The sequence below is a fragment of the Ranitomeya variabilis genome, chromosome 5 (genome assembly GCF_051348905.1).
Source record: "Ranitomeya variabilis isolate aRanVar5 chromosome 5, aRanVar5.hap1, whole genome shotgun sequence".
Taxonomy (NCBI): Eukaryota; Metazoa; Chordata; class Amphibia; order Anura; family Dendrobatidae; genus Ranitomeya; species Ranitomeya variabilis.
The window spans coordinates 546,662,111-546,687,326 of NC_135236.1; the positions used below are offsets into that span (position 1 = coordinate 546,662,111).

A 25,216-nucleotide genomic window follows, 5' to 3' on the forward strand; every position below is an offset into this window, starting at 1 on the left:
GAGTCAGGAATGCTTTCAGGGGCTATCCCCAGGAGGTTCCTGTGTCATTTGAGCAATGTTTACATCATTTTCAGACATTTTTAGACCTTAAAAGGACCCCCGGAGGGATCGCTGTAAAAATACTCGGGTCTCCCATAGACTTATATTGGGCCCGTTTTTCTGGCCGAGTACCCGAGTATTCCCATCTGCTCAACCCGTGGAACGAGCACCTGAGCATTTTAGTGCTCGCTCATCACTAATCATTAGTCCTAACCGGCCAACTGATAATATATGATGCAATGACAAGAATCACATTTTGCTGATGAGCTATTAGTCATTCACAGTCACCTTACATGGATCCTTTGCATAGATTCTGTTCAGGGTATAGAGCCTATGTTATACATAATAGTACCCTGATAGCTTGGCATCTCAATTGTCTAATGTGTTGTTCATTGAGGCTTTTCTATTGGTTACTGCTTATGTACTTCAGTAAAACTCAAGCCCTTATCGATTATCTGCCCATAGGTTACATTGATGTCTGCATTATAAATTAGTTAACAATTTTTGTTTTGCTTTTTGTCATATTACTCAAGTGAACATAAAAATATTAAGTGAAACTAAACATTTCTGTGCATGTGTCATGTAAAATGTAATACAATTGTAAGCAATAGGGTTTATTGTGGAAGATTCCTAACTGGACGGTTTTCCATATTGGGTTGGTAATTGCTTTCTTTATGTTACAAAAAATTTGTCACCAGGTTTTTGCTACCCCATGCAAGAGCAGCATCATGTAGGGATAGAGACTCTGATTGAAGTGATGTATAACTAACTGTGCTGCTTGCTGAAGTTTTGATTAAAAATTGTTTTATCTGCTGCTTATCTACCAGCTCTCTGAAAACTGAGCTCTGTAAAACCCCATCCACACCACTGGTTGCCAGTTTTCTGTGTACACTGTGCTTAAGCAAATAGCTGTCAATGTGCATATGTTGCTTTTTTTACGCGAAAAAAATGCATCGCTGTTAAAACCGCAGTATGTTCATTAATTTTGAAGATTTTTTGCGGATTTTCCACTATATTATTGCATTGGGAAATCTCTGGAAAAACGCAAAAAATCTGCAAAAAAAAGCACAAAAAACGTGAAAAAAAGTATGCGGATTTCTTGCAAAAAATGTCCGGTTTTGTTCAGGAAATTTCTGCAAGAAATCCTGACGTGTGCACATGTTACATCACTGGAATCAGGTTTTCTCTCTGAAAATTATGCCGCTCTCAGATTAGTTGGAAAAAACCTAGTAACAAATTCCATTCAAGTATCACAACCAAGAGATAATATTAATAAGAGCCTAGAAATGCAGTTATCTGATTCCTGACCCACTACTAAAGGTACTGTCACAGAATGGGTTCTTAAACGAATCAAGGTACTGAATATGAATATGTGGAGAAAATGAAGGAGTAATTGTAGGTTTCTTGAAAAGTGCAAACTCTTAAACCAAACCTTAGTGGTGACAGTTTGGGTTGATTACTCGTTTGTAAGATGTACATTTGGGGGTTGTAATAATTTTAGACACATTAAGTGTCAAACAATGGTGGTTATGACAGTATAATTCTAAAGTTTTGGCAACATAAGGCCACTGCAAAACTGAAATGGAGCCTGAAAAACATCCTAAATAAAAAGGATATCCACAAATACAGATTACGATCCTACATTTCTGAAGCCCTTGTTTGAGTCAACTAGCACACTAAGGCCATGCATGTGGCATATTTTTAAAAACTGTAGAATCCGAGCAATAAATATTTAGCTGCATTTCACTCCAATTGTGCTTTAATTCCTGTAATATGCAAATAGTCTCTCCAGAATGGAGGAGGACAGGAGCTCAAGTGCCACCTATTAAAAGTAGCAATCGTTAGAAATCATTATTGACCCTTTAAAAAAGCTTGCCATATGACTTAGGATAAGAAGCCAAACTAGATACTCCATTTAGTGTGTTTGCCCCTCATCAATGAAAAGCAGGAGAAATGGTTTGGCTGGGTGAGAAGACTCTGACAAGAGATCTAAGAGGTAACAAGAGATTTTACCACTTTTACCGACTGTCAGAAGTCTCTTACTCAGCCTAAGCCAGTTCTCCTTTGCGCTAATGAGAGGAAAACACAATTAAATGTGTCATAAAACTGAGTTTCTGGTTTAGCTTTTGATCCTAAGTCATGTGTCAAGGCTCTTTGAAGAGTCAATACTGACTTGCTACTTCCAGTTGGTGGCACTAGAGTTGTTGTCCTCTTCCCATTCGAAGAGGCTTTTACGTATTTACATTCCAAGTAAAGCATGGCTTACAAGTCTCTCTAAAGCATTGCGGCTTGAAGTCTCCTCACCTCGACATGCTTAATATGTCACTCTCCGCAAGGAGAAACAATACTTCTTGGATCGTTGGTCAGATGCCTCTCAATCAGCCAAACAAGATCTCCGCTTTGCACTGACGAGGGGCAGTACCCCGAAACACAGCGTCTGCAAATTGAGATCTGGTTTGGCTCTTATCCTAAGTCATGTGACAAGGCTCGTTACAGGGTCGACATTGACTGTTAGGATTGCTACTTCCAATAGGTGGCACTAGAGTTCTAGTCCTCCCTCTCTGAAGAGAAAATTTGCAAGTCTCTCTAAAGAAACTTGAAGCTCTCCACAAGGAGAAACGTTACCCCTCGGACCCTTAGTCCAGGTAAACGCATAAATATTTAAGGAGTTAAGCTGTTTTGAATAATTTCATGGGTGAACTCTATTTAAATTGTTTCCTTAGAAACAATGGAGCCCCATAGCAGAAGTCCTAATTGGGCTCCCCACAAAAAAAACATTCAGTGGCATCACAGAAGAGCATATATCACAACTTTGCAGCCCTTACAAAGTACTTTTCCACTTATTGAAGCCGTAGTGTTCTCACGCATTCATAGCTTCATAAAATATGATGCCAATCAAAGTTCACTCCAAACACAGTATGATACCCCCACAATGACCCAAACACAATTTGATGACCCTGACACAACCCTCCATACAGTTTAATGGCCCTACCACCCTTCCACACAGTGTGATGGCACCCACTAGCTCTTCAGACAGTGTAATGGCCCTATACATAGCCATGCAAACAGGATAATAGCCCTCACACAGCCCTCCAAACTGTATAATGGCCCTCACTTAGCCCTCCAAATTGTATATTGGCCCCCGGACATAGCCCTGCAAACGGGGGGTATGGGGTTAGTACTGGCACTGGCACAAGGACCCCCTGACTCATGGGCCCCATAGCCACTGTGTGGTCTGCTGCTTTTAGCGGTGCACCACTGACTTTAAGGGTGGGAGACTGACTTCTTTTGTGATATTTGTTTTAAGGGAAAATATTTTCTTTACATTATTTTAAAAATTGTTCCACATGAAATGGCATATGTCGTTAGAAATATAGGGCTGCACCATGCAGTCCAAAATATCTCATGCCGTTAATAATATTTATTAATGTTATAAAATTTAGAGCTTAAAGACTGGAAAACTGGATTTAAAAATCTTTGCATATTACTATGAGTACAATGGGACAAAAAACAAACATAAATTGATTACAATGAAATAATTTTGATAAATATTGACAATATTCACATCCTTGTAATAAAGTAATGGCAAAATGACAATGATTTATATTGTGCCAATCAACAAATAAGGAAAGATGACAAGATCACCCTGAAGCATCATCCTGGATGTATATAAGGGGAGCACAGAAGACTAACATTCAAACCCAGCTTTTACTTTCCATTGAAGTTAAGAGCTTGTCGACAACTCTTCCATCATGAAAATTGCCGTCATCTTCCTTTGTGTGGCCATTGCCAGTTTTATTGGTAAGTTATACTGGTCCCAAATTATTGCAAAATATGTTTTATTAAATATCTGCAATATTTTTATTTAAATCCTGTACCTGAAAATGTATTTAATTCATATTTGAAATGTTCAACAATAAATTAATATTAGTTCCTACAGTGCGCTGCTCTCTATGAGGAAAGAAAAAATAAATCCTGAACACTGGAAGCCAAAAATCCAACTTTCAAGTGAAAAACATGGGATATGACACAAACTTTGCTCTGTTTTTCTTTCTTTTTTTTATTTAGACGGCTGTACAGACTTAAATATTGTTAAACTAAGGCCTCATTCACTCCTTCAATGTTAAGTCAGTATTTTACATCAGTATCTGTAAGTCAAAACCAGGAGTGGAACAATCAGAGGAAAAGTATAATAGAAACATTTCACCACTTCTGTATATATCACCCACTCCTGGTTTTGGCTTACAGATACTGATGTAAAATACTGACCAAATACTCAACGTGTGAACGTGGCCGTGGTAGAACAATTCTATGAAAAAACTAAAACTTGTCCCAGATTCTAATTGTTTCTTTGATACACATTTCATAATTTATTCCTGGCTCATTTATGCGGTCAGTTTACATTATAATTAAGTGTTAATAAGGTTAAATTAATTTTTTTTAACACGGTTAATAATTTACATCCTTTAATTTAAATGCTAATTAGGTCTACTACTTATAACATCATGTGTGTTACCAATAAGTGATGAGCGAATATACTCATTACTCAAGATTTCCCGAGCACTCGGTGTCCTCCGAGTATTTTTTAGTGCTCGGAGATTTAGTTTTTATTGCCGCAGCTGAATGATTTACATCTGTTAGCCAGCATAAGTACATGTGGGGATTCCCTAGCAACCAGGCAACCCCCACATGTACTTATGCTGGCTAACAGATGTAAATCATTCAGCTGCGGCAATAAAAACGAAATCTTGAGCACTAAAAAATACTCGGAGGACCCCCGAGCGTGCTCGAGAAATCTCGAGTAACGAGTATATTCGCTCATCACTATTAGCAATCACTTACTGTCTGAGCCTGTTTAGATCTTCATAACACAGTTATTTTTTATGTTTCGCCTTTCTGCATTTTGGCACTTACAGCTAACTCTTCAACTCTTTTATTTTATCTTTGATGTGATTGTATGATTTGTTTTATGCAGGAGAAATTGTAATGTTTTCACTGCTGATGTGTAAATCAACGGGTAAAATGTCGAATATCAGAGCTTTGTCCCATCATGGTCTTGTGAGTCATTTACGCTGTCATTAGACATTCTCCACCCCTTCAGTGCTGCAAAAAACTCTTGTCTATTCTCAAACATTATTTTTACCTGATGTGGCTATATTAGTAAAGTTGTTGAAACTTTTAAAAAACAATTTACAATAGTCAATAAGGTCCACAAAAAGCAACGGATATGTTCTGGGTGGACTTACCACCACTAAAAAAGCCTATCATGGCAATTGCTGGTAGTGTTCAAACCACAAAGGTTTTATAAATTCAGATAAATCCTTAGAGAACATTAGTGAAAAACAATTAAGACAAAATGTAGAGATATTCAACCGGTTCCTATATTTAATCCATGCCAGAAGGGATTCAGTGTAGAACAGAACGAGCTTCATGTGCTATGTGTAGCTCGGAAATTTAGTTCACTCTAGGAATAAATCAAATAAATTACATCTCTTTTGCTGATAAGGTAACTATAAAGCAATGAATACAAGATTGACTTCCTATATTGTATGTTAAAAATCACCTTATCTCTCCGTCTCTGTGCTTTAGATGGGTTATGTAACATTGACTTGAATCTGAACTTCAAACTGTTTCTAAAATCAAGAAATATTTATTTTATTTCTCTATTATATTTTTACAGACACCAGTAATGGATTTAGCAAAGGGAAGTCTTTTGATGTAAGAGATATTTTTTTATTTCTTCTAGAATGCCCTACAATTCAGTAGATCACAGCATCACTGGGAAACCAAGGGATCAGTTTCTTTTTGTTGCACGGTATTGTCTATCAGTGATGAGCAAGTGTGCTCATTACTCGAGTTTCTCCGAGTATGCTTGGGTGGTCTCCGAGTATTTCGGCGTGCTCGGAGATTTAGTTAATGTTGACACAGCTGCATGATTTGCGGCTGCTAGGCAGCCTGAATACATGTGGGGGTTGCTTGTTTATTAAACAGCCCCCACATGTATTCAGGCTGCCTAGCAGCCGCAAATCATGCAGCTGCGTCGACATAAACAAAATCTCCGAGCATGCCGAAATATTCGGAGACCACCCAAGCGTGCTTGGATAAACTCGAGAAATGAGCATACTTGCTTATCACTATTATCTATAAGTGAGTGATACTGCATGATGAAAAGTAACACATGCCTAGATTTTCCAGTGATACTGTGAGCTCCACAGGTTACACATTGAGGCTTTCTGCCTTTCATAATGAGCACAATTGCAACTTCTTCAGTGCAAACACTGTCATCTAGATAAAGTTCCTCTTAAAGTTTCTTTCTTAAATAAAATGGTATTTGCTTATTGCTTACAATTTTTGTGTGTGAATTTAGGTGTGAATACAAACATATCAGCATCAAGATAAGACTGATAATAATCAATAGGTCTCTCTTTGGAGACATCTTCTGTTTTTGTGAAATTAATTGCTCTCAGCAAAGCTGGCCAATTGGATGACTGCCGAACTAGGCTTTGGCTGATTGAGTTAAAAAATCAGACATGCCAGATGAACATCTTCACCATTGATCAGTGGTCTGGGGCCACCATATACATTATATAGATGGCTGAACACATTGATACCTCTCTCCTTAAGTGATGATGTCAGGGGAAATAAGGCTCAAAGTCTGTTTCTTTTGTTATTCAAGAGAACAACCACCGGTGCTAGAGCTGTCTAGCAACGGCTTTCTCTACTCTCCACTCTTAAAAAAATGAACATTCGGCTGAGCCAAAAATTGAAGCCAGGCAGACAGCTGATGAATTATTGTTGGGGGCCTAAAGGTGGCAGTATGTAGAGGTAATGGTGTGAGAACACTACTTGCAGGCTGTCAATATTCTGTAGGATGGTCCTGAACTGAGAAAGACACATTTGTAAGGAAGATGGGAACGGAAGGAAACTGAAAATTGTATTGCATACAAAGGTAATATACAAGTCTAGTCTAGGTGTTTCAATTAAAGGGAATATTCATCTTGGACAAGGCAGGTCCACTACAGGGCAGGAAGCAAAGCATTCGATAGCAAGGTATCACATCTACAAGATTATTATTTTGTTTCTCTTACTGATTGCAATTAATATTTTTACAAAATGAATGCACAGAAATGCAAGGTCTTCTCCACACTGGCAAATAGATATGGGTAGTAAGTAGAGGGTTTTTCTCTATGTACCCTTAATAGGGTAATTGAATATGTAGTTTCTAAACCTGCAACCTCCTCGAAGGTTACTGTCCTGTGAATTTAAAGTGGTCACTTAGCACCACAATTCCTCTTTTAATGAGAGGCAGCCTGAATCCACAGCAAGCATTGATATCACAGAATAAATTTGCAACTGGCCACACATTTGCCATACAATGCCTATTATAGGGAAGATGTAGAATTACATGCTGTTTGTTTTTATGCCATTATGGTTAAATAAGCATAAAAACAATGTTTTCATTAGTGATAATAATTGCTTTTGCTTCAAACTTGCTTTTTTGATTACAGAAAACCAAAGCTGACTTCTATGTCCGCTCCAGCCACGCAATTGGTCAAAAAGTGGAGATTTTGAAGGTAATTTTCTTACATCTTCCATACATTTGAAAGACAAACAAAAAAATTGACTAAGCTTTGTGAGTGCACAGGGATGCCACATCTATCTATATAATTGTCTAAGGGTCACTTCTGTCTGTTTGTCTGTCTGTCTGTCTGTCACGGAAATCCCAAGTCGCTGATTGGTCACAGCCAAACGGCCACGACCAATCAGCGACGGGCACAGTCGGGCCGCTCCCTACTCCCCTGCAGTCAGTGCCCCCTCCATAGTCCCCTCCAGTCAGCACTCACACAGGGTTAATGGCTGCGTTACACCGCATTATGCCGTGGTGTAACGCACTCTGTTAATGCTGCTATTGACCCTGTGAGACCAACTTTTTACTATTGATGCTGTCTATGCAGCATCAATAGTAAAAAAGATCTAATGTTAAAAATAATAAAAAAATAAAAAATCATTATATACTCACCTTCCGTCCCCTTTCCCGCTGCTCCTCGCGACGCTCCGGTCCATGCATTGCGGTCTCGCGAGATGATGACGTAGCGGTCACGCGAGACCGCTACGTCATCATCTCGCAAGACCATAATGCATTCTTGAACACACTAGTGTATACTTTAAATCATATGGTCATAAGATATCAACCCTTTCACTCCCAGTCGCTTTCTCATTTTTTACACTGCAGTTTTTTCCTCCCTTTCTTTCACGAGCCATAACATTTTTATTTTTCTACCATTATGGGACTTGACTTTTGCAGGATGGGTTGTATTTGGAATGACACTATTAATTTTACCATATAACGCACTAGAAATCAGGAAAAATATTGCAAGAGGTCTAAAAGGCAAAAAAAACAACCACTAAGATTAACCTGTTGTTTTCTGGGTTTTGTTCTTTTGACGTTCAGTGGGCTGAAAGACTGACTTGGCAACATGATTCTCCAAGTCAGTATGACTGCACATTCCAAACATGTATTGTTTTGTTTTATTTAACTTGTAAAAAGAATGAAAAATGTTATAAAAAAGTTGTTGCTATTCTCTGAGGCCTGTAATTTTATTCTTACTTTTCATCAATGGAGCTTTGTGGATGCTTTTTTGGGGGGCAAGCTGATGTTTTATTCATGCCTTTTTTGGTAAATACGTCATTTTGATCACTTTTTATTGCAATTTTTTTAATTAGTTGCTGCGACTAATAAACTCAATCCTGGCATTTTTATTTTTTCTCTGATTATGGCATTTACCGTCGTGGTTAAATAATTTTATATTTCGATAGATCTGACTTTTACAGATCTATAGAAAACCAATTATGCCTATTTTTTATTTATTATTATTATTAATTTGAGAAAAAGTAGATGATTCAAATTTTTATATTTTTTTCATATTTAGCAAAAAAAATCTACTTAAGGAAATTGAACCCACGATCAAACTGTATTACAGTACATAGATGAAATGGCGTTCTCCTGTGAACCCAACCATAGGTGCTTGAAGCTGATGGGAGCTGGTGTATTGGCACACAGGCAATTCTACTATTTTGATGCTGTCTGTGATTGAGAGTGGCATTTAAATGGATAAACAGCAGTGACGGAAGTTATCTATAGATGCTGCCGTTACTGCAAGATGTCCGCTCCAAGCTCAAGCATCCGATATGATGTAATAGCAAAGGTCAGGAAGTACATTATTGGTGACAGAGGTCATGATAATGTGTGTGGAAGTGAATTTGATTTTTCTAGGGAATCACCTATCACAATGTCACTCACTCTGTACATGCTAGAAAACAAGTCGACTTTTCCTTTTGATATTAGCCCAAGCTTTATCTGGGAAATGTATCATTAAATTAGAACCATCACATAATGTCTACATGTGCCACAATAAAATTAAGATGATTTTACTTTTCTTTTCAGACATGTCCTGAACATGAAAAGGAGACCAGAAAGAAATGTCTATTAGAGGACCTGTTTTTAGAGATGGTATTTATTCTAAACATTTATTTTAAATGTTTTAGATTTTATTCATTTTTTTCTTTTATAATTTTATATAACAAGAAAAATATAAAAATGTACTGGAAGCAAAATAAGCAATTAGGCTTTCAATATAAGTTAGACATATGTCTTGAAAGCAAATAAATGATTACAAATATGTGAAATAAAATAATAATAATATTTTTCATAATAAAAACCTTCACATTTTCTCGAACAAAAAAATTAGAAGGTGACAGCATTATAAGTAATAAACTGCACGGGGCAAAATAGAGGACATAGGAAACATATCAAACATAATTTTCAAAGCTATTATTCCTGATAAATAATTCATGTACGATTGAAAAAGTACACAATTTTAATTAAAATCTTTTTCTTTTCAGAATATGCTATCCATTGATCTGGGCTTGCCTTTGGAGGAAATTTTAGAATTAGTAGTAAGGTCCTTCCTATCTGATTTTAAGTATTGATAGTTTTTGATATGTTTTATATGACAAAGGTGAATGATTATGTTATTTTATGATGTTCTATTGGTTTAATCCCTATAATGATAATTATATATCCTGAATTGCAGGGCACTCATATAATTTATACTCATCACCTAAATGAATAAAAGGTTAAATTTTGAAGTTAGAGAAAAAGAAAAATAGCATACATTTGTTAGATGTAAACAAAGTCTCTAAACATTTTAAAAAATGAAATACGATCAGCCAATTAAATATATTAGTTTCTATAGTTTCTATTTTTCTAAGTTTTTATTAAAGTGATATAATATTGGTATATATGCCAAATAGAAAGGGGTCATGACTACTGGTAGACCTATAGGTTTTTTCAGTCACTTAAAGGACCACGCCAGTGGATGCTGCCTCGGCCTCCATATACTTGTAATGAGCGAGACAGCGCCCTGTAGTCAGCCACTCCTACTAGATGGCTGCTTCAATAGACGGCCTAGGCTCAGTACAAGTGTATGAAGCAAGGCCATGCCCACTGGCCGGGGGTATGTATTGCTCAGAATATATAAAATAATGCAGTCTAGAAACGCAAAACGGAAATTTGATTTTTTGACAAACATTTCAATGGTCTTCATCTGACACGCATCCAAAAGCTGCAACAATGTTAAAATCTGAACTTGCCCTTCTACTCCTTGTACACGTGTAAGAAAGCATGTTTTAAAGCTAATAATCATGTAAAATTAACTTTTTTCTTTCTTGTTTAGGGACTACCATTAGATATCGTTAATAATATCTTGGTGAGTAGCAATCTACAATTTTAAGATTTCCATCAAGATATTCAGAATAGACATATATTTCCGATGGTCAAAAGACAGTTAACACTAAGTTTGCAAGTTAAATATTGTTCTGTTCTATTGTAGTTCCCACTAGCATGCCACTTTATGACCCAGAAAAAAATGAAGAAAAAGGAGGTTCTTGGAAAAAACATGGCTGTGGGAAAATCTATTTTTATATGAGATTTGATTGTTAAAGAAGCGCTCTCACCAAAGTTTTTACCCTCTTAATATATTGCAAGCATCATATTATATAGCAGTGTGTACGTACATTTGCTCATTTCACCTTTCTACCTAGCTAATTCTTCTCTTCTCTCTGATCTATGTAGAAACAGGAAGTCTCTTTTCAGGCATTTATTAATCTCCTCTTCAACTCCTGATCCAGCTATTCTTCCATCTGCCAGTGACTTTTGCAGTGACTTATGAGTCATGCAGGGAAAATTGACTTCCTGTTTCTACATAGAGCTTAGAAGGACTGAGCTAGTCTGTTTTTAATCACGTGATGTCATAGACCTAATGTGAAAGAGAATAAATAACTAGGTAGAAAGGCAAAATTAGCAATTGTAAGTACACAGTGCTATATAATTTGATGATTGCAATATATTAAAAGGATACAAATTTTGATGGGAGTGCTACTTTACGATATTTACTATATTGAGAAACAAATATATAGTAAGTGTTTAGAAGATATTTGATACAGAGTCAGAGTTAAGACATTGATTGAAGTGGAAAGAGAATATGATTAGTCATGGGTGAGTATACTCGTTGCTCGGGTGGTCTCCAAGTAGTTTGGCATGCTCGGAGATTATGATTGAGTTGCCACAGCTGCATCATTCAAAAGAAACAATCTCTGAGCATGCCAAAATATTCGGAGACCACCCGAGCAACGAGTATACTCGCTCATCAATAAATATGATTCGCCATCTTCTAAATGTATAGTCTAATAGAAATCAAAAAGAAAAACAGCTTAAGGAGAACCACTGTATTACATTTGATAAACTTTCTGTATGGAACTTGAGAACAGAAGACAGAAGGGTGCTACAAAAACTCTGCTAGATCAGAAAATATCTGACTTGAAATTTAATGTAAAAAAGTGTTTCAGGATGATTGAAGAAAAAGCTTTTGCCTATTATTTATATTTTTTATATTAGCCCATACACCAAAATGGCCTGATTTATAAAGTGGACTATATGAGAATCTAGCTGTCTCGTGTAAAATATATATATATATATATATATATATATATATTATATATATATATATATATATATATATATATATATTTCCTCAGACTGCTCTACATTAAACTCCCTTACGGATTTAATTAATCTAATTTGAAAGCGTATCAGACTCTTTCTGTATTAGGTTGATGTTTCAGATAAACTTACTACAAGTGTTAAATGGAAGAAATTGATTCTAAGAAATTGGATGTAACCATGTTAGTTTTGAGGAAGGAAATAAATACAAATATTGAAATTGAAAGACTGAAATATAAAACAGGAACCAAATCTCATTTATAATACATTATTGGAACCTTGCGTTACTAAAAACTCACGATATTGTCCTAAAAAAATATGCTTCTCTTAAAAAGCAAACTCCTTTTTGTAATCCTGGAAATGTCATTACTTCTATTAGTGATATTACATAATTTATTTTTCAGTATTTACAATGTTTCAAATGTCTCAAGCATTTTTAGAGCATTTTTTAACTAGTGCCTGTAGTGGCATTATCTTACTTTTGCATATGTGTATTTTTTTGGAAGGGTGGGGTCCATTTTTTTAAGTCCTCTAGGAAACCCAAGTAAAGACGGCAGAGGAAAAAACACTGCCTAGAACATGCTACTATTTGAGAAAATCTGAACAGACCCTTAAGCACTATAAGAACATAAAACACAAACTATGCTGTGTATAATTGCATAATTTACTATAGCAATACAGTACCTTAAGGCAGCAGTTATTTTTAACATAAAAAAGTCACAAAACGGTACTGAAAGTGCTTTCTTTCAATACAACCTTAATTTGATTTGCACTACACTGTGTAAACAAGGCCTGTGTAAACAGGACTGTTCCATATGTCTTCATAGGTCCTTTGGATGTTATTGAGGAAGTATGCAACTGTTTGCAATATGGTAGAGCTGCTAACAATAGTGACCTGCTATTTAGTTAGCACTTTGCTAATTTTTAGCTCATTTTATTAGGACAGAGCTAAGATTTGAGACCACAGATTATCTACCATGTCTACAAGTAGTCAGAGGTAGTCTAAACTCCACCCCTGTCTCATTATTGGTTCAGGCTGTTGCCTCTCACTTCCATGCAGCTCTACATCACATTGGCTGCAGTAGGGAAGACTGGAGAATTGCTGGAAGGCTTTGTTACTTTTATTTGTTGTTTAGTAAAACTGTTATAACATAAATTAATCTTTACATTTCAGGCAGGCAAATTGGATGTCGTTTTAAATGTAATAAATATTGAAGACCTCATAAGTCCAGTTTTTTCGGTTGTGGTAAGCTACTCTTATATATAGTACGTTATATGACACATGGGGTAAGGGGAGAAGAAAAAAGACAACCAGCTATATGTAGACACAAGCACAATATATGTACTATGTTACACATATAATTTAGAAAAGTTAAAAGGGTATTCTCCAATTGTGTCTTCTTGAGCAACTCAGAGTTATGCAATTTTCTTACTTCCTCGTTGCATTCAGAAGTAATAGTTCTGGTCAGGAGATCCGTCCTACTAAAACACATTGACTGTCTGTTAGTGTTTGTTCTGAGTCTACAATGTAGTCACTACACTTGTATATAGTGACAACAGTGCATGTGAACAAGCACAAGGCTCAGGAAAGTGAAAGCCATGATTAGGAGAACTGCTCTGGAAACTGTTGACAGTGGGGTCCTGATTCTACAGCATTAATAAGAACCCTATTAGTAGCTGACACTGAGGGGGGGGGGAAGATGAGGTGAAAACTGCTGTATAGAAATGAATAGACTGGAAAGAGCTAACTGGGATGTTAGGAGTTAACTCCTTTCCTGGAATGTAACTACTGCTCAAAATTAGCCAGGGTCTGGTGGTTTAGTGCCTTGGAAACAAGCCATACACTATGTAAGATAAAAGCTCTTAGAGCAGGAGAATGAAAACAGATAGAAAAAGCAAGCCAATTGCAATTTAGCTTTTTTTTTTAATTCTGCAAATCTATACCAAAGTAATACCATGAGAACACCCCTTTAAAGCAATGAGAGTATGCAGTATTGAAGGTTTATAAAATAAAATGTTTAACAAAGTAATAGTAATACAACAATACACAATCTATAACTGGAGTCAGCTTTGATTGTATTAATCAATTACCTTCAATATTTATTGAAAAAATACACCTCCACAGTGTTAAAACTTATAACATAGCATAAGAAACCTAAATGAATACACTGAAGACATGGTCTTACATTTGTTCATCTTTAGGAAGGATGCTTGGCAACAGTCGGAGTAGTTTTGAAACAACAGATGAAGTCATTAAACAGTGTTTTGGTAAGTTTAGCATTTCTCTATCAATATGTATGTGTGTGTTATATACTGGATGACACATGGGTAGTCACATCAATTCAGGATATCTTTCACAATCCTGGTCTATGACCTTAGATGAAGATGTTCTTTAATTAAACCTATTTCTAAAGTATCACTGAAAATTACAACATGCAATTTGCCATTAAAGACATTATACATTGAATGGAATTAAGTACAGTGATTTTCAAGATCTCTGCTGTAATTCTATAGACACTTTCAATCTTAAAGACGTGTCCTCAGGATAGGTCATCAACATCAGACCAGTGGGGTCCAACACTTGGCATTGATCAGTTGTTACCGGCAGAGACTAGATGTAAAGAGTGATGGACCCCCATTGATCTTACATTATTGACCTATCCCATGGTCAGGTCATCAATGTATAATTAGTGGACAACCCCAATGTATTTGTCGAACCTAATGGCAACCCCTTATCCATATACCATATCAGGACATAAGGACATCTTGATGGAAGTTATCTGATTAAGTCTGCTCTCGATATCAAAGGATAGAAAACATTAAACATGATGAGGTTTTTTACTTAGAAACACATAGACCATTTATGTATTTCATAGATCGGTGTTCATCTAAAAGGCCACCATGCAATAAATACTATGTTTCCCCTGCAACAGTCATGGCTGGGGAGATAGAAAGCGGATCTCATGAACATTCCTTTTAAAGAGGCTGTGAAGAGACTGGAAGCAATTATGAACTTGTCATATTTCTGGAAATGAACAGGTTTATTGGCCTCTTTTCCTTTCTCACAAAATACATAATTAATAACAAATATATATATTTTTTCAGGGTTCTGTGACGGGTGTGCTGTCTATTGTTTCTGGTCTCCATGATACAGTTGAAGAAATTTTATCTTCCGTGACTGGTTCCCTGCTTGTAAATGTCCTTAGTGTTCTACCCTCACTTCTTGGTTCTTTGACTGGAGTTTTAGGCAAAGGCCTACTAGGCTAAACAAAGGTAATAGAATGGACAGTCTCTATTTCCAATATTTATATTCCTTTTTCACTTAATCATAAATCATACAAAATGAATAGATTGTATAATATTTACTATTCAATTCTTCAGACCAAATTTAAATTGCTTGACATTGCATCGATTTTATTCAGAGTTTATTCTAATTAAGGAAATACTACAGATGCCATCTTAGTTTTTCAATGAATTGAACACTTCACAAACAATGTAGCTTGTTCTTCAGAAGCATGTTACTGTCCCCGGCGGATCACGCACATGGATTTTAGGTAAAAAGTTACTTAGGTTGTAAAAAGATACGTTCCTTAAGGGGTTATACCTATCTCTGAGTTTTAGAGGCAAGATGGGAACTACAACTACTTTTAGGTCCCATCCCCCAAAGGCGAGGTTCCAACAATGGCCGAGTGCTGCTGCGCTACTTTCTGTTACTGTTTGAGTAACTTCCAAGCAAATGAATAGGAATTATGGAAACAGTATAGCAAAGCGATCTTTCCTAATTTTGCAACTAAGGAGTTACACCAATCGTGTGCTCATTGTCTCTGTAACTCCCATTCATTTTTATTGGCTAAATGGAAACAATGCAGGCTGCTGAGCTCAGCTATTTTCATAATTCTGCTTCTCTTGACTATGACCTTTAAAAGGTTATTCCCACCTCCAAGATCCTATCCCAGTATGTAGTAGATGTAATAATAAGAATATTGGCAAATACCTCCAATTAGAAATGTATTATCGCCTTTCTGATTCGCTATGTCTCTTTCATCATGTGCAGGCATTGTAGGACCTTTGGTATTCATGGTTATAATCACTGTTATAGTGACTGCTAGTTGCTAGTGGTTGAAACCATTGATACATCAGGTCCTGCAATGCCTGCACATGAGGAAAGAGACATAGCTAATCAGAAAAACTATACTATATTTATAATCTGAGGTATTTGCTAATATTATTATTATGCTTACTATATTTTGGGATAGGATCTTGTCGATTGGTATACTCCTTTAAGCAAAGACATATCTCTGATAATAGGTACATTCATTAAGATGGGATAAAACTGATTCTATTGCACAATGCTGTGACATTTGACCCACAAAACAAGTGTTTATTTAAGAGTAACCATAGTTAACAATAACTGACATATTGGAAACACATTGAATTAAATGGTCCCTGGACTGAGAACCTGCTAGATATGCGAGAGCAACTCCACATGAATCATTTAATCCTACAGAGAACAAGGAGCGATAGCCCTCAAAAAGACCAAAGGGTATTTAACCCCTTTCTGACCTCGAACGGGATACTACACCCGAGGTCAGATCCCCTGCTTTGATGCAGGGCTCCGGCGGTGAGCCCACATCAAAGCCGCGACATGTCAGTTGTTTTGAACAGCTAACATGTAAGCGCAATAGCGGCGAGTGGATCCACCCCCGCTATTAACTAGTTAAATGCCGCTGTCAATCACTGACAGCGGCATTTAACTACTGCTTCCGGCCGCACAGCCGTAAATGCGCGCATTGCCGACCCCCATCACATGATTGGTGGTCAGCGATGAGTCAGCATAGTAACCAGAGGTCTCCTTGAGACCTCTATGGTTGCTGATGCCGGATTGCTGTGAGCACCACCCTGTGGTCGGTGCTCATAGCAAGCCTGTAATTAAGCTACATAGGAGCGATCTGATGATCGCTCCTATGTAGCAGAGCCGATCAGGCTATGCCAGCTTCTAGCCTCCCATGGAGGCTATTGATGCATGGCTAAAGCAAAAAAAAAATGTTTTAAAAAAATATGAAATAAAAAAAAAATAAAAGTTTAAATCACCCCCTTTCGCCCCATTCAAAATAAAACAATAAAAACAATCACGCATACACATATTTGGTATTGCTGAGTTCAGAATCGCCTGATCTATCAATAAAAAAGGATTAACCTGATCGCTAAACGGCGTAGCGAGAAAAAAATTTGAAACGTCAAAGTTACATTTTTTTGGTCACCGCGAGATTGCATTAAAATGCAATAACGGGCTATCAAAAGAACGTATCTACACCAACATGTTATAACTAAAAACGCCAGCTCGGCACGCAAAAAATAAGCCCTCACCCGACCCCAGATCATGAAAAATGGAGACGCTACGAGTATCGGAAAATGGTGCAATTTGTTTTTTATAGCAAAGTTTTGAATTTTTTTTCACCACTTAGATAAAAAATAACCTACACATGTTTGGTGTCTATGAACTCGTAATGACCTGGAGAATCATAATGGCAGGTCAGTTTTAGCATTTAGTGAACCTAGCAAACAAGCCAAACAAAAAACATGCACGAGATTCCACTTTTTTTTTTGCAATTTCACCACACTTGGAATTTTTTTCCCATTTTCTAGTACACAACATGATAAAACCAATGATGTCGTTCAAAAGTACAACTCATCCCTTAAAAAATAAGCCCTCACATGGCCATATTGACGGAAAAATAAAAAAGTTATGGCTCTGGGAAAGAGGGGGGCGAAAAACGAATGTGGAAAAACGGAAAATCCCAAGGTCATGAAGGGGTTAAAGGGAGATGAGACAAGAATTATTTAAATATAATACAAAAATATCTTTATTATTTCAGCTCACTCACAAAACTGTTACGGGCATATAGCCTAAATACGAAATACAAGACGAAAGTTAAAATGGGGGCGGGAAAGGAAAATGGACGTCACAGTTCACCAGGAAACCTCCACTATGCATATTGTCATCAGAAACTGCACAGAGCAAAAAATGCAAATATAATTCTCCATGTAAGATCTAGTATATTGAAATTTAAATAAAACATGGTGTGTCAGACTGGCATATATGGAACAAAAAAAGATAAATATTGCTCATAGTGCATAATACAATCTATTGCTTACCCATGTGGGGGAGAGAGAATCCGGCAGAAAGCGCACACACCAACCCCAAGAGTAACCACACTGGATTTATTATTTTTTTTATCTATATCACCACACTATTTTTTTTTTGCTGTATTTCATTCCAAACTATAGGACATCAAAACCCCCAAACCCTCATGCGCATATGTTATTGGAAAAATAAAAAAGTTACGGATCTTAGAAGGCTGGAATAAAAAAATTGTGAAAATGGAAATAACTAAAGCGAGAGGGAATTAATCTTTATTATCAGTGAAGCCCATAATGCAGAGACAAGTAATATTATGAGGGATGGTCTCTTGGGGAGGGGGCATGGGAGGATACAATGCTTGAATTCAATACCAAAAACTATAAATCACTATTGTGAGCCTTTTGCTGGATGTGCACCAATGTTCAGTCTGAGAGGATCTAACTACCATACCCCTATATTGATAGTCAGCCATGTAACCTTTGTAAAGGACAGATGAGAGCTTGGTGCTATGCCACATTTTCTGTGTTTACCAGGGACCACTGTGGCATTGCCAATATGCCCGAGCAATGTTGCCGGTGCCAAGGTTCATTAAGCTCCATTTAGTTAGTGAGAGAAGAGTGTCTGTTACCCAGGAATAGTCTTTTACACTAATTTTGCGGTATGAGTATGGGCGGTCAATGACACATTCTAAAAACTCTGGCTTGGCAAGCAACAGACTTGAGTTTTCCATTTCTTTAAATAGTACTGATGTGATTTTTGTATGCATTTAGACACACGTACTGTAGTTTTGGAGGATCCTACTTGTTTAACAAAAGATGAGGTTACACACAAACATATGCAGTACATATGTGCAGTACCACTAACTATGGCTTCTTTTTTTGCAGGTTCTTTGCATCATTATGACAAAGTCACGTCACAAGTTTTCTTTCTTTCTAAAAAGCATTTCTATCTCTAAATTTGCTTAAATTTCTTATTGGATGAAAAATCATATCTGCAGAAAAGTAATTATCGTAAATTGTATCTGGTTCTTAATAAATGAAGTTCTGAGCATTACAATAAAAGTATCTGTTGAATTATTAGAAACACCTGGTTAATGTCGACAAATGGACAAACGCTTGATCACATAGTATTAGGTTAAAAATGGCTCATAGACCCTCACTGCTCAGTTATACAATATACGGTGGAGAAAAAAGTATTTATTCAGCCACCAGTTTTGCAAGTTCTCCCACTTAAAAAGATGAGAGGCCTGTAATTGACATCATAGGTAGACCACAACTATGAAAGTCAAAATGAGAAAACAAATCCAGAAAATCATCTTGTCTGATTTGGCAAGATTTATTTTGCAAATTATGGTGGAAAATAAATATTTGATCATTAACAAAAGTTCATCTCAATATTTTGTTATATATCCTTCGTTGGCAGTGACAGCGGTCAAACATTTTCTGTAAGTCTTCACAAGGTTGACACACACTGTTAGTGGTATGTTAGCCCATTCCTCCATGCAGATCTACTCTAGAGCAGTGATGTTTTCAGCCTGTTGCTGGGCAACATTGAGTTTCAACTCCCTCCAAAGGTTTTTAATGGGGTTGAGATCGGGAGACTGGCTAGGCCGCTCCAGGACTTTCATATGCTTCTTACGAAGCCACTCCTTCGGTGCCCTGGTGGTGTGCTTTGGATCATTATTATGTTGAAAGACCCATTCAAGTTTCATCTTCAATGCCCTTGCTGATGGAAGGAAGTTTGCACTCAAAATCTCACGATACATGGCCCCATTCATTCTTTCATGTACATGGATCAGTCATCCTGGTCCCTTTGCAGAGAAACAGCCCCAACGCATAATGTTGCCACCCCCATGCTTCACAGTAGGTATGATGTTCTTTGGAATCAACTCAGCATTCTGTCTATTCCAAACACAACGAGTTTTGTTTCTATAAAAAAGGGGAGAAGCCAGCGCTGCTTGTGGTCAGAACGCAATACATAAAGTTCACATGCACATATTGATTTCTAACTGTATTTCAAAATGAGACATTTAGCAAACAATTGATTAATTCTTTGAGCCACCCCGCCACGCCAAGGCATTCTCATAATGGGGCAGTCCTACTCTACGTTTTTTATATTCGCTGTGCCATTATGGCCTCCTAAGTGTATTAAAAGCAAGACCACATTAAATGAAAATTGTACATGAAGCGTTTCTGAATCACTCCCATGGCACCAGGAAGGGCAAGCGCAGATAAAGGTGGACCAGGTCCAGACATAGATATTTCAGCTCCATCCTCCAAACTGCCTAACCAGCACCACAGATGAAGAATGAGACAGGCCCAGTCACAGGTGCAAAATCAAACAGAGCCTGGGGCAGGGCAGGACTGCTGTATGTGTGTGCAACAGCCTAGATCAATCACAATGAACACAGAAAGAATGGTGTGCATAACCCAGCGCAAACAGCAAGAGTGGTGGTCAGCCACAAACCAATGTCAAAATAATAAAGGGGAGAAGCCAGCGCTGCCTATGGTCAGAGCACGATACATAAAGTTCACATGCACATATTGATTTCTAACTGTATTTACATTTAGCAAACAATTGATCAATTCTTTGAGCCACCCCGCCACACCAAGGCTTTCTCATAATGGGGCAGTCCTACTCTGTTTTTTATATTCACTGTGCCATTACGGCCTCCTAAATGTTTTAAAAGCAAGACCACATTAAATGCAAATTGTACTTGAAGTGTTTCTGAATCACACCCATGGCGCCATAAAGGGCAAGCACAGATAAAGGTGGACCAGGTCTGGACATAGACATTTCAGGTCCAACTTCCACACTGCCTAATCAGCGCCACAGATGAAGGGTGAGAGAGGCCCAGACACAGGTACAAAATCAAACAGAGCCTAGGGCAGGGCAGGGCTGCTGTATATGTGCACGCCATTCTTTCTGTGTTCATTGTGATTGATCTAGGCTGTTGCACACACATACAGCAGTCCTGCCCTGCCCCAGGCTCTGTTTGATTTTGCACCTGTGACTGGGCCTGTCTTATCTAGGCTGCTGTACATACATACACAGCGAATATAAAAAACGTAGAGTAGGACTGCCCCGTTATAAGAGTGCCTTGGCGTGGCTCAAAGAATTGATCAATTGTTTGCTAAATGTCTCATTTTGAAATACAGTTAGAAATCAATATGTGCATGTGAGTAGTAGAGCATAGGGAGGTCTCGTCAAACTCAATTTGACAGGTGGCCCCTATCAAAGTGTATCAAAGTGTGTAACCCCTCCCCTCCCTGCCAGCCAGCTGTCCCTCCATCTGGCTGGTTTTCCCTTTAGATACAGTGTGATATTGTTAATTTGATACAGTGATTATTATCACAGTATTTGTTTGTTTTTATATTAGATTTTCATATTATATGTAGCTGTTGTGCGATTATTCTGTAATCAGGGCAGTGTGTTTTATTACCAATGAGCACATATAGTGCAAAATTGTGTTTTATAACACACTGTGCCAGTTATATAATTATATCCTATTCTGTTAGATTTTCATATTATATATAGTTGTTTGTGAGCTTGCTTCTGCAAGATGTATTTTAGAACCAGTGTTTCTGCCAGCAATCCATAATGCTCAGCATATGGTCATCTCATTTACAGACTAGGTGTTGTGCTTACTCAAACAGATGTGTCTCTGCAAGAGATGCACCAAATGGTTCTCTGTGTAGCTGAGATTAGTTGTCTATTCCCACCGACAACAAAAACAGAGAAAGATATTCTCCTGTTATGTGAAAAAATTCAGCATATGGTCAGCTCATTTACACAGAGTCGTTGTCTATTCCTTACTTAACTACAAACAGATGTAGCTCTGCAAGACATACACAACTGTATTGATACAGACAGGCCAGGTCAATTCCCAACCGTGACCGGAGCAGGAAAAATAGATGCAGTATGTAGACACAGAGCTGCTTAAAATATTTATTGGCACACGTAAAAAAAAAACACATTCTAAGACCGGTTTAACTAATTGCTAGCAGATGCTAGCTAACAGTGTGAAGCTGACAAGTACATTTTTGATTAAATTGGTAATTTCTGACAGAACAACGGGTTAAGCTTGAAAATTTTGATGACACAAAATCTGATACGAATCTATCATTATTCTGCTAGTCAGAAGTGAAACTCTGTAAAAGCTTCTTGAATGGTAACCCGCGCGCTAAATGGTGTAATACATATATACAATAATGGCCGCATACACTACTATACAAATCCTGGATTTGCACGTTCCGGTTACAATAAGAGTCACAATTCTTGTTCAGGAATATCATAAATTCGCGTGGAAAGATAACACTATCTGGGCAAAACCCGTAACTATCAAAAAATATGCCCGTCTTATCATCGCAGAGTATGATTAATACCCAGTGGCATCCAGCTTGATTCGCCGGGTCTGTATTCACGATATATGCCGCGGGTCTCTGAGTCACTCTTTCTTCCAGAAGCAAATCACACGGAAACACACTGGCGAATATGCGTTCTGTATAATTATCGGCCCTCAGTACCGCTGTAAGCTGCAGACTGTCCATATTTACTTAATTAAAATCGTACAAGATCTCTCGACTATTATTAATTTCCAGAATGGTGTAATTGACTGCAAAAACAATCATATTTATCGTGTGGGGTGTCACTAGCGCAAAGCGGACTTCAGCACGTAGGTTACCTGTTTTAATGAGCGAGAAATGTCCTCCAGGCTCTTGATCAGGCGATAAATCAAAAGCAAATAGAGTGAATCCAGCCATAAATTCTTCACGATCTACTGCCATGGCACAATCAGCCTTTTGCTTGCCAGATATATGGGCAAGCACCATATACTCTCTGATGGCTAAATCATCATTAAAATTAGGATTATAAGGTCTCGCGGGTATCTGTTGGCCATCCAGATATAATGCCGCGTGGTTGACGTGGTAGTGGTGGAAGTGCAATGGATTTTTCACGTAAGAACCGCTAAAGCCCTCATTATCTACAAAGCCCAATATAACAGTTTTTGGTATCTGGCCTAGGAAGAGGTTCTCGTGGTTCGTGATCTGTGTCCCTGCGGCGATGCTGTACACTTTCATGCATGTTCGGTCAATAGCGTACTTGGCTGTTGTGGAGGGCTTGACTGTGACCGATTCGGACAGTCGGAGATACCTGCACTCTTTTCACATAGAGAGCCGCTTGCAAGATTTGCACCTTCAGCGGCTCGGCTTCTGCAGACATGAGGCAGAAAGCATCCTTATTTCTTGTTAACTTAACCTTAAGGTCAAGGTTATTAAATATTAACTTTGGTTGGTTAAATATATCCCCAAAAATGGGCCCCAAGAGGTCGACAGGCTTTGAGTGAGAAGTTGCATTGGCTCTTTTGATAAGCCCTGCATTTGCGCCATCCAAGCGCCTGTCATTATGATGGCCCGCAGTGTCTTTATAGAACAAACCGGCTGTAAATTGTGATGACAGCGTCTGCGAGCTGTAATTTAAAAGGGTCTCTATGTACGCTCTATAGCTGTAGAGATTGTCCGATTGTGAGATAAGTCGGTCTCCCAGAGTAATATCGACCTGGTTAAAAAGAGTGCCTAGAGGGTAGTTTATGAACGCCACATGCGCACCATCGGCGATAGCCATATTATCATGCTTCACGATGCGACAGCTTATGTACAGCAGCGTGTTGTTCAGATCATAATAATAATCGCCGCTCCCAGATATGAAAAATTCCAATGGGCCATTGTCTGACAGAGCCGCAACCGGTTGTACTTCTACAAATAGAGATTTCTCTATACTTGTTTGTGTCGGGGGTACGTCAAAAATATCCAGTTCAGATTTTGCGCACTCTACAGAAGCGTCATGCAGGAAAGCCATGATAACTGATTACTGTAGAAGATGTCATCCACAGAGCGTCTTACTCGTTTCTGATGGGGGCGTCTCTTGGTTGTAGTTTTATTCATGAGCATCGGCGGTAAAGGCGGGCAAGCGCGCCTCTTTCTTTTTAGTGCTTTTTTAGCGACATAAATTATCCCAGATCCGTCTTGCTGTGATTGTGTATTTATCCATTTCATAAGGGCCAATGAGGCGGTCGTGACGGCGTCCATCGCGATGTTCCGGACCACTGTCTTTATGTGCGGTTTTACTAATTCTAGGCCTTTTCTGAAAAGCGGCACAGCGTGGCGAAATACGCCTTTAAATATCCCGGCCAGGCCATAGCCATACATGTACTCGCTCCCGCGGAAACCTTCTAGCCCGTGCCCCGACTGGGCAGTATAGTAGCGGGCATAAACAGCGGGATCTCCATACACCCTTTGAGACACCATTTTATCGTGTCAATACTGTCGCGGTCTAAAATGTAATCGCACTATACACTTTCCGTATCTGAATTTAACCAGCGCACCTTGGTCTGACATGACTAATGTTTATGGAGTTAAAGTATTGTTTGCACAGCGTTATGTAATCGGGACGCGAGTAGTGCACCGTGACAATAACAATATCATCGCCGCTAACTTCTACGGTTTGTAACAGTTGAACATAACTGTCCCCTACAAGCTGATGTTGAATCATATCAGTGTATACAAAAAGCGAATAAAAACCAGCCTTTGAATCGGGGTAAAAGCGGCGATTCCACGGCATTAAAGCAACGGGGGAGTCATCGACGGTCTGTAGGCCAAAAATACATTTTAGCTTAGTACCCAGAGCAAACTGTATAGGGGCTGGGTCGGGCAGGATCACCTCTCGGCGTAGCTCATCATACCGTATTCTGTAGGCAGGCGTGGATAAATTCAGCGTTTCTATTCGGGCATTGACCGCGCCAACCAGCTTATGAATGTTCGAGTAAAATCCTGATTTTATGTGATAATGTTCTAACAGATCATTGTGTTTAGCCGCGTAGAAGTTCCCTTCAAAAGCCTCAAACGTGTTCCACATATGGGGGTACTGTATTTCCGTTAACGCCACTTCATAAGCGTCTGAAAGATGAACGGCCC

The 25,216-nt window shown here is 38.1% G+C and overlaps 1 protein-coding gene across 1 annotated transcript; it reads left to right on the forward strand.

The window, feature by feature from the left end:
* The first annotated feature begins 3,712 nt into the window (after positions 1 to 3,712).
* On the forward strand, positions 3,713 to 19,303 carry LOC143773826 (uncharacterized). Its single transcript, XM_077261164.1, has 10 exons — positions 3,713 to 3,840; positions 5,720 to 5,757; positions 7,548 to 7,613; positions 9,485 to 9,550; positions 9,943 to 9,996; positions 10,776 to 10,808; positions 13,275 to 13,346; positions 14,303 to 14,368; positions 15,206 to 15,373; positions 19,127 to 19,303. The coding sequence occupies exons 1-9, from the start codon at positions 3,792 to 3,794 to the stop codon at positions 15,365 to 15,367; spliced, it is 606 nt and encodes a 201-aa protein (XP_077117279.1). The 5' UTR covers positions 3,713 to 3,791; the 3' UTR covers positions 15,368 to 15,373; positions 19,127 to 19,303.
* The last annotated feature ends 5,913 nt before the right edge of the window (positions 19,304 to 25,216 follow it).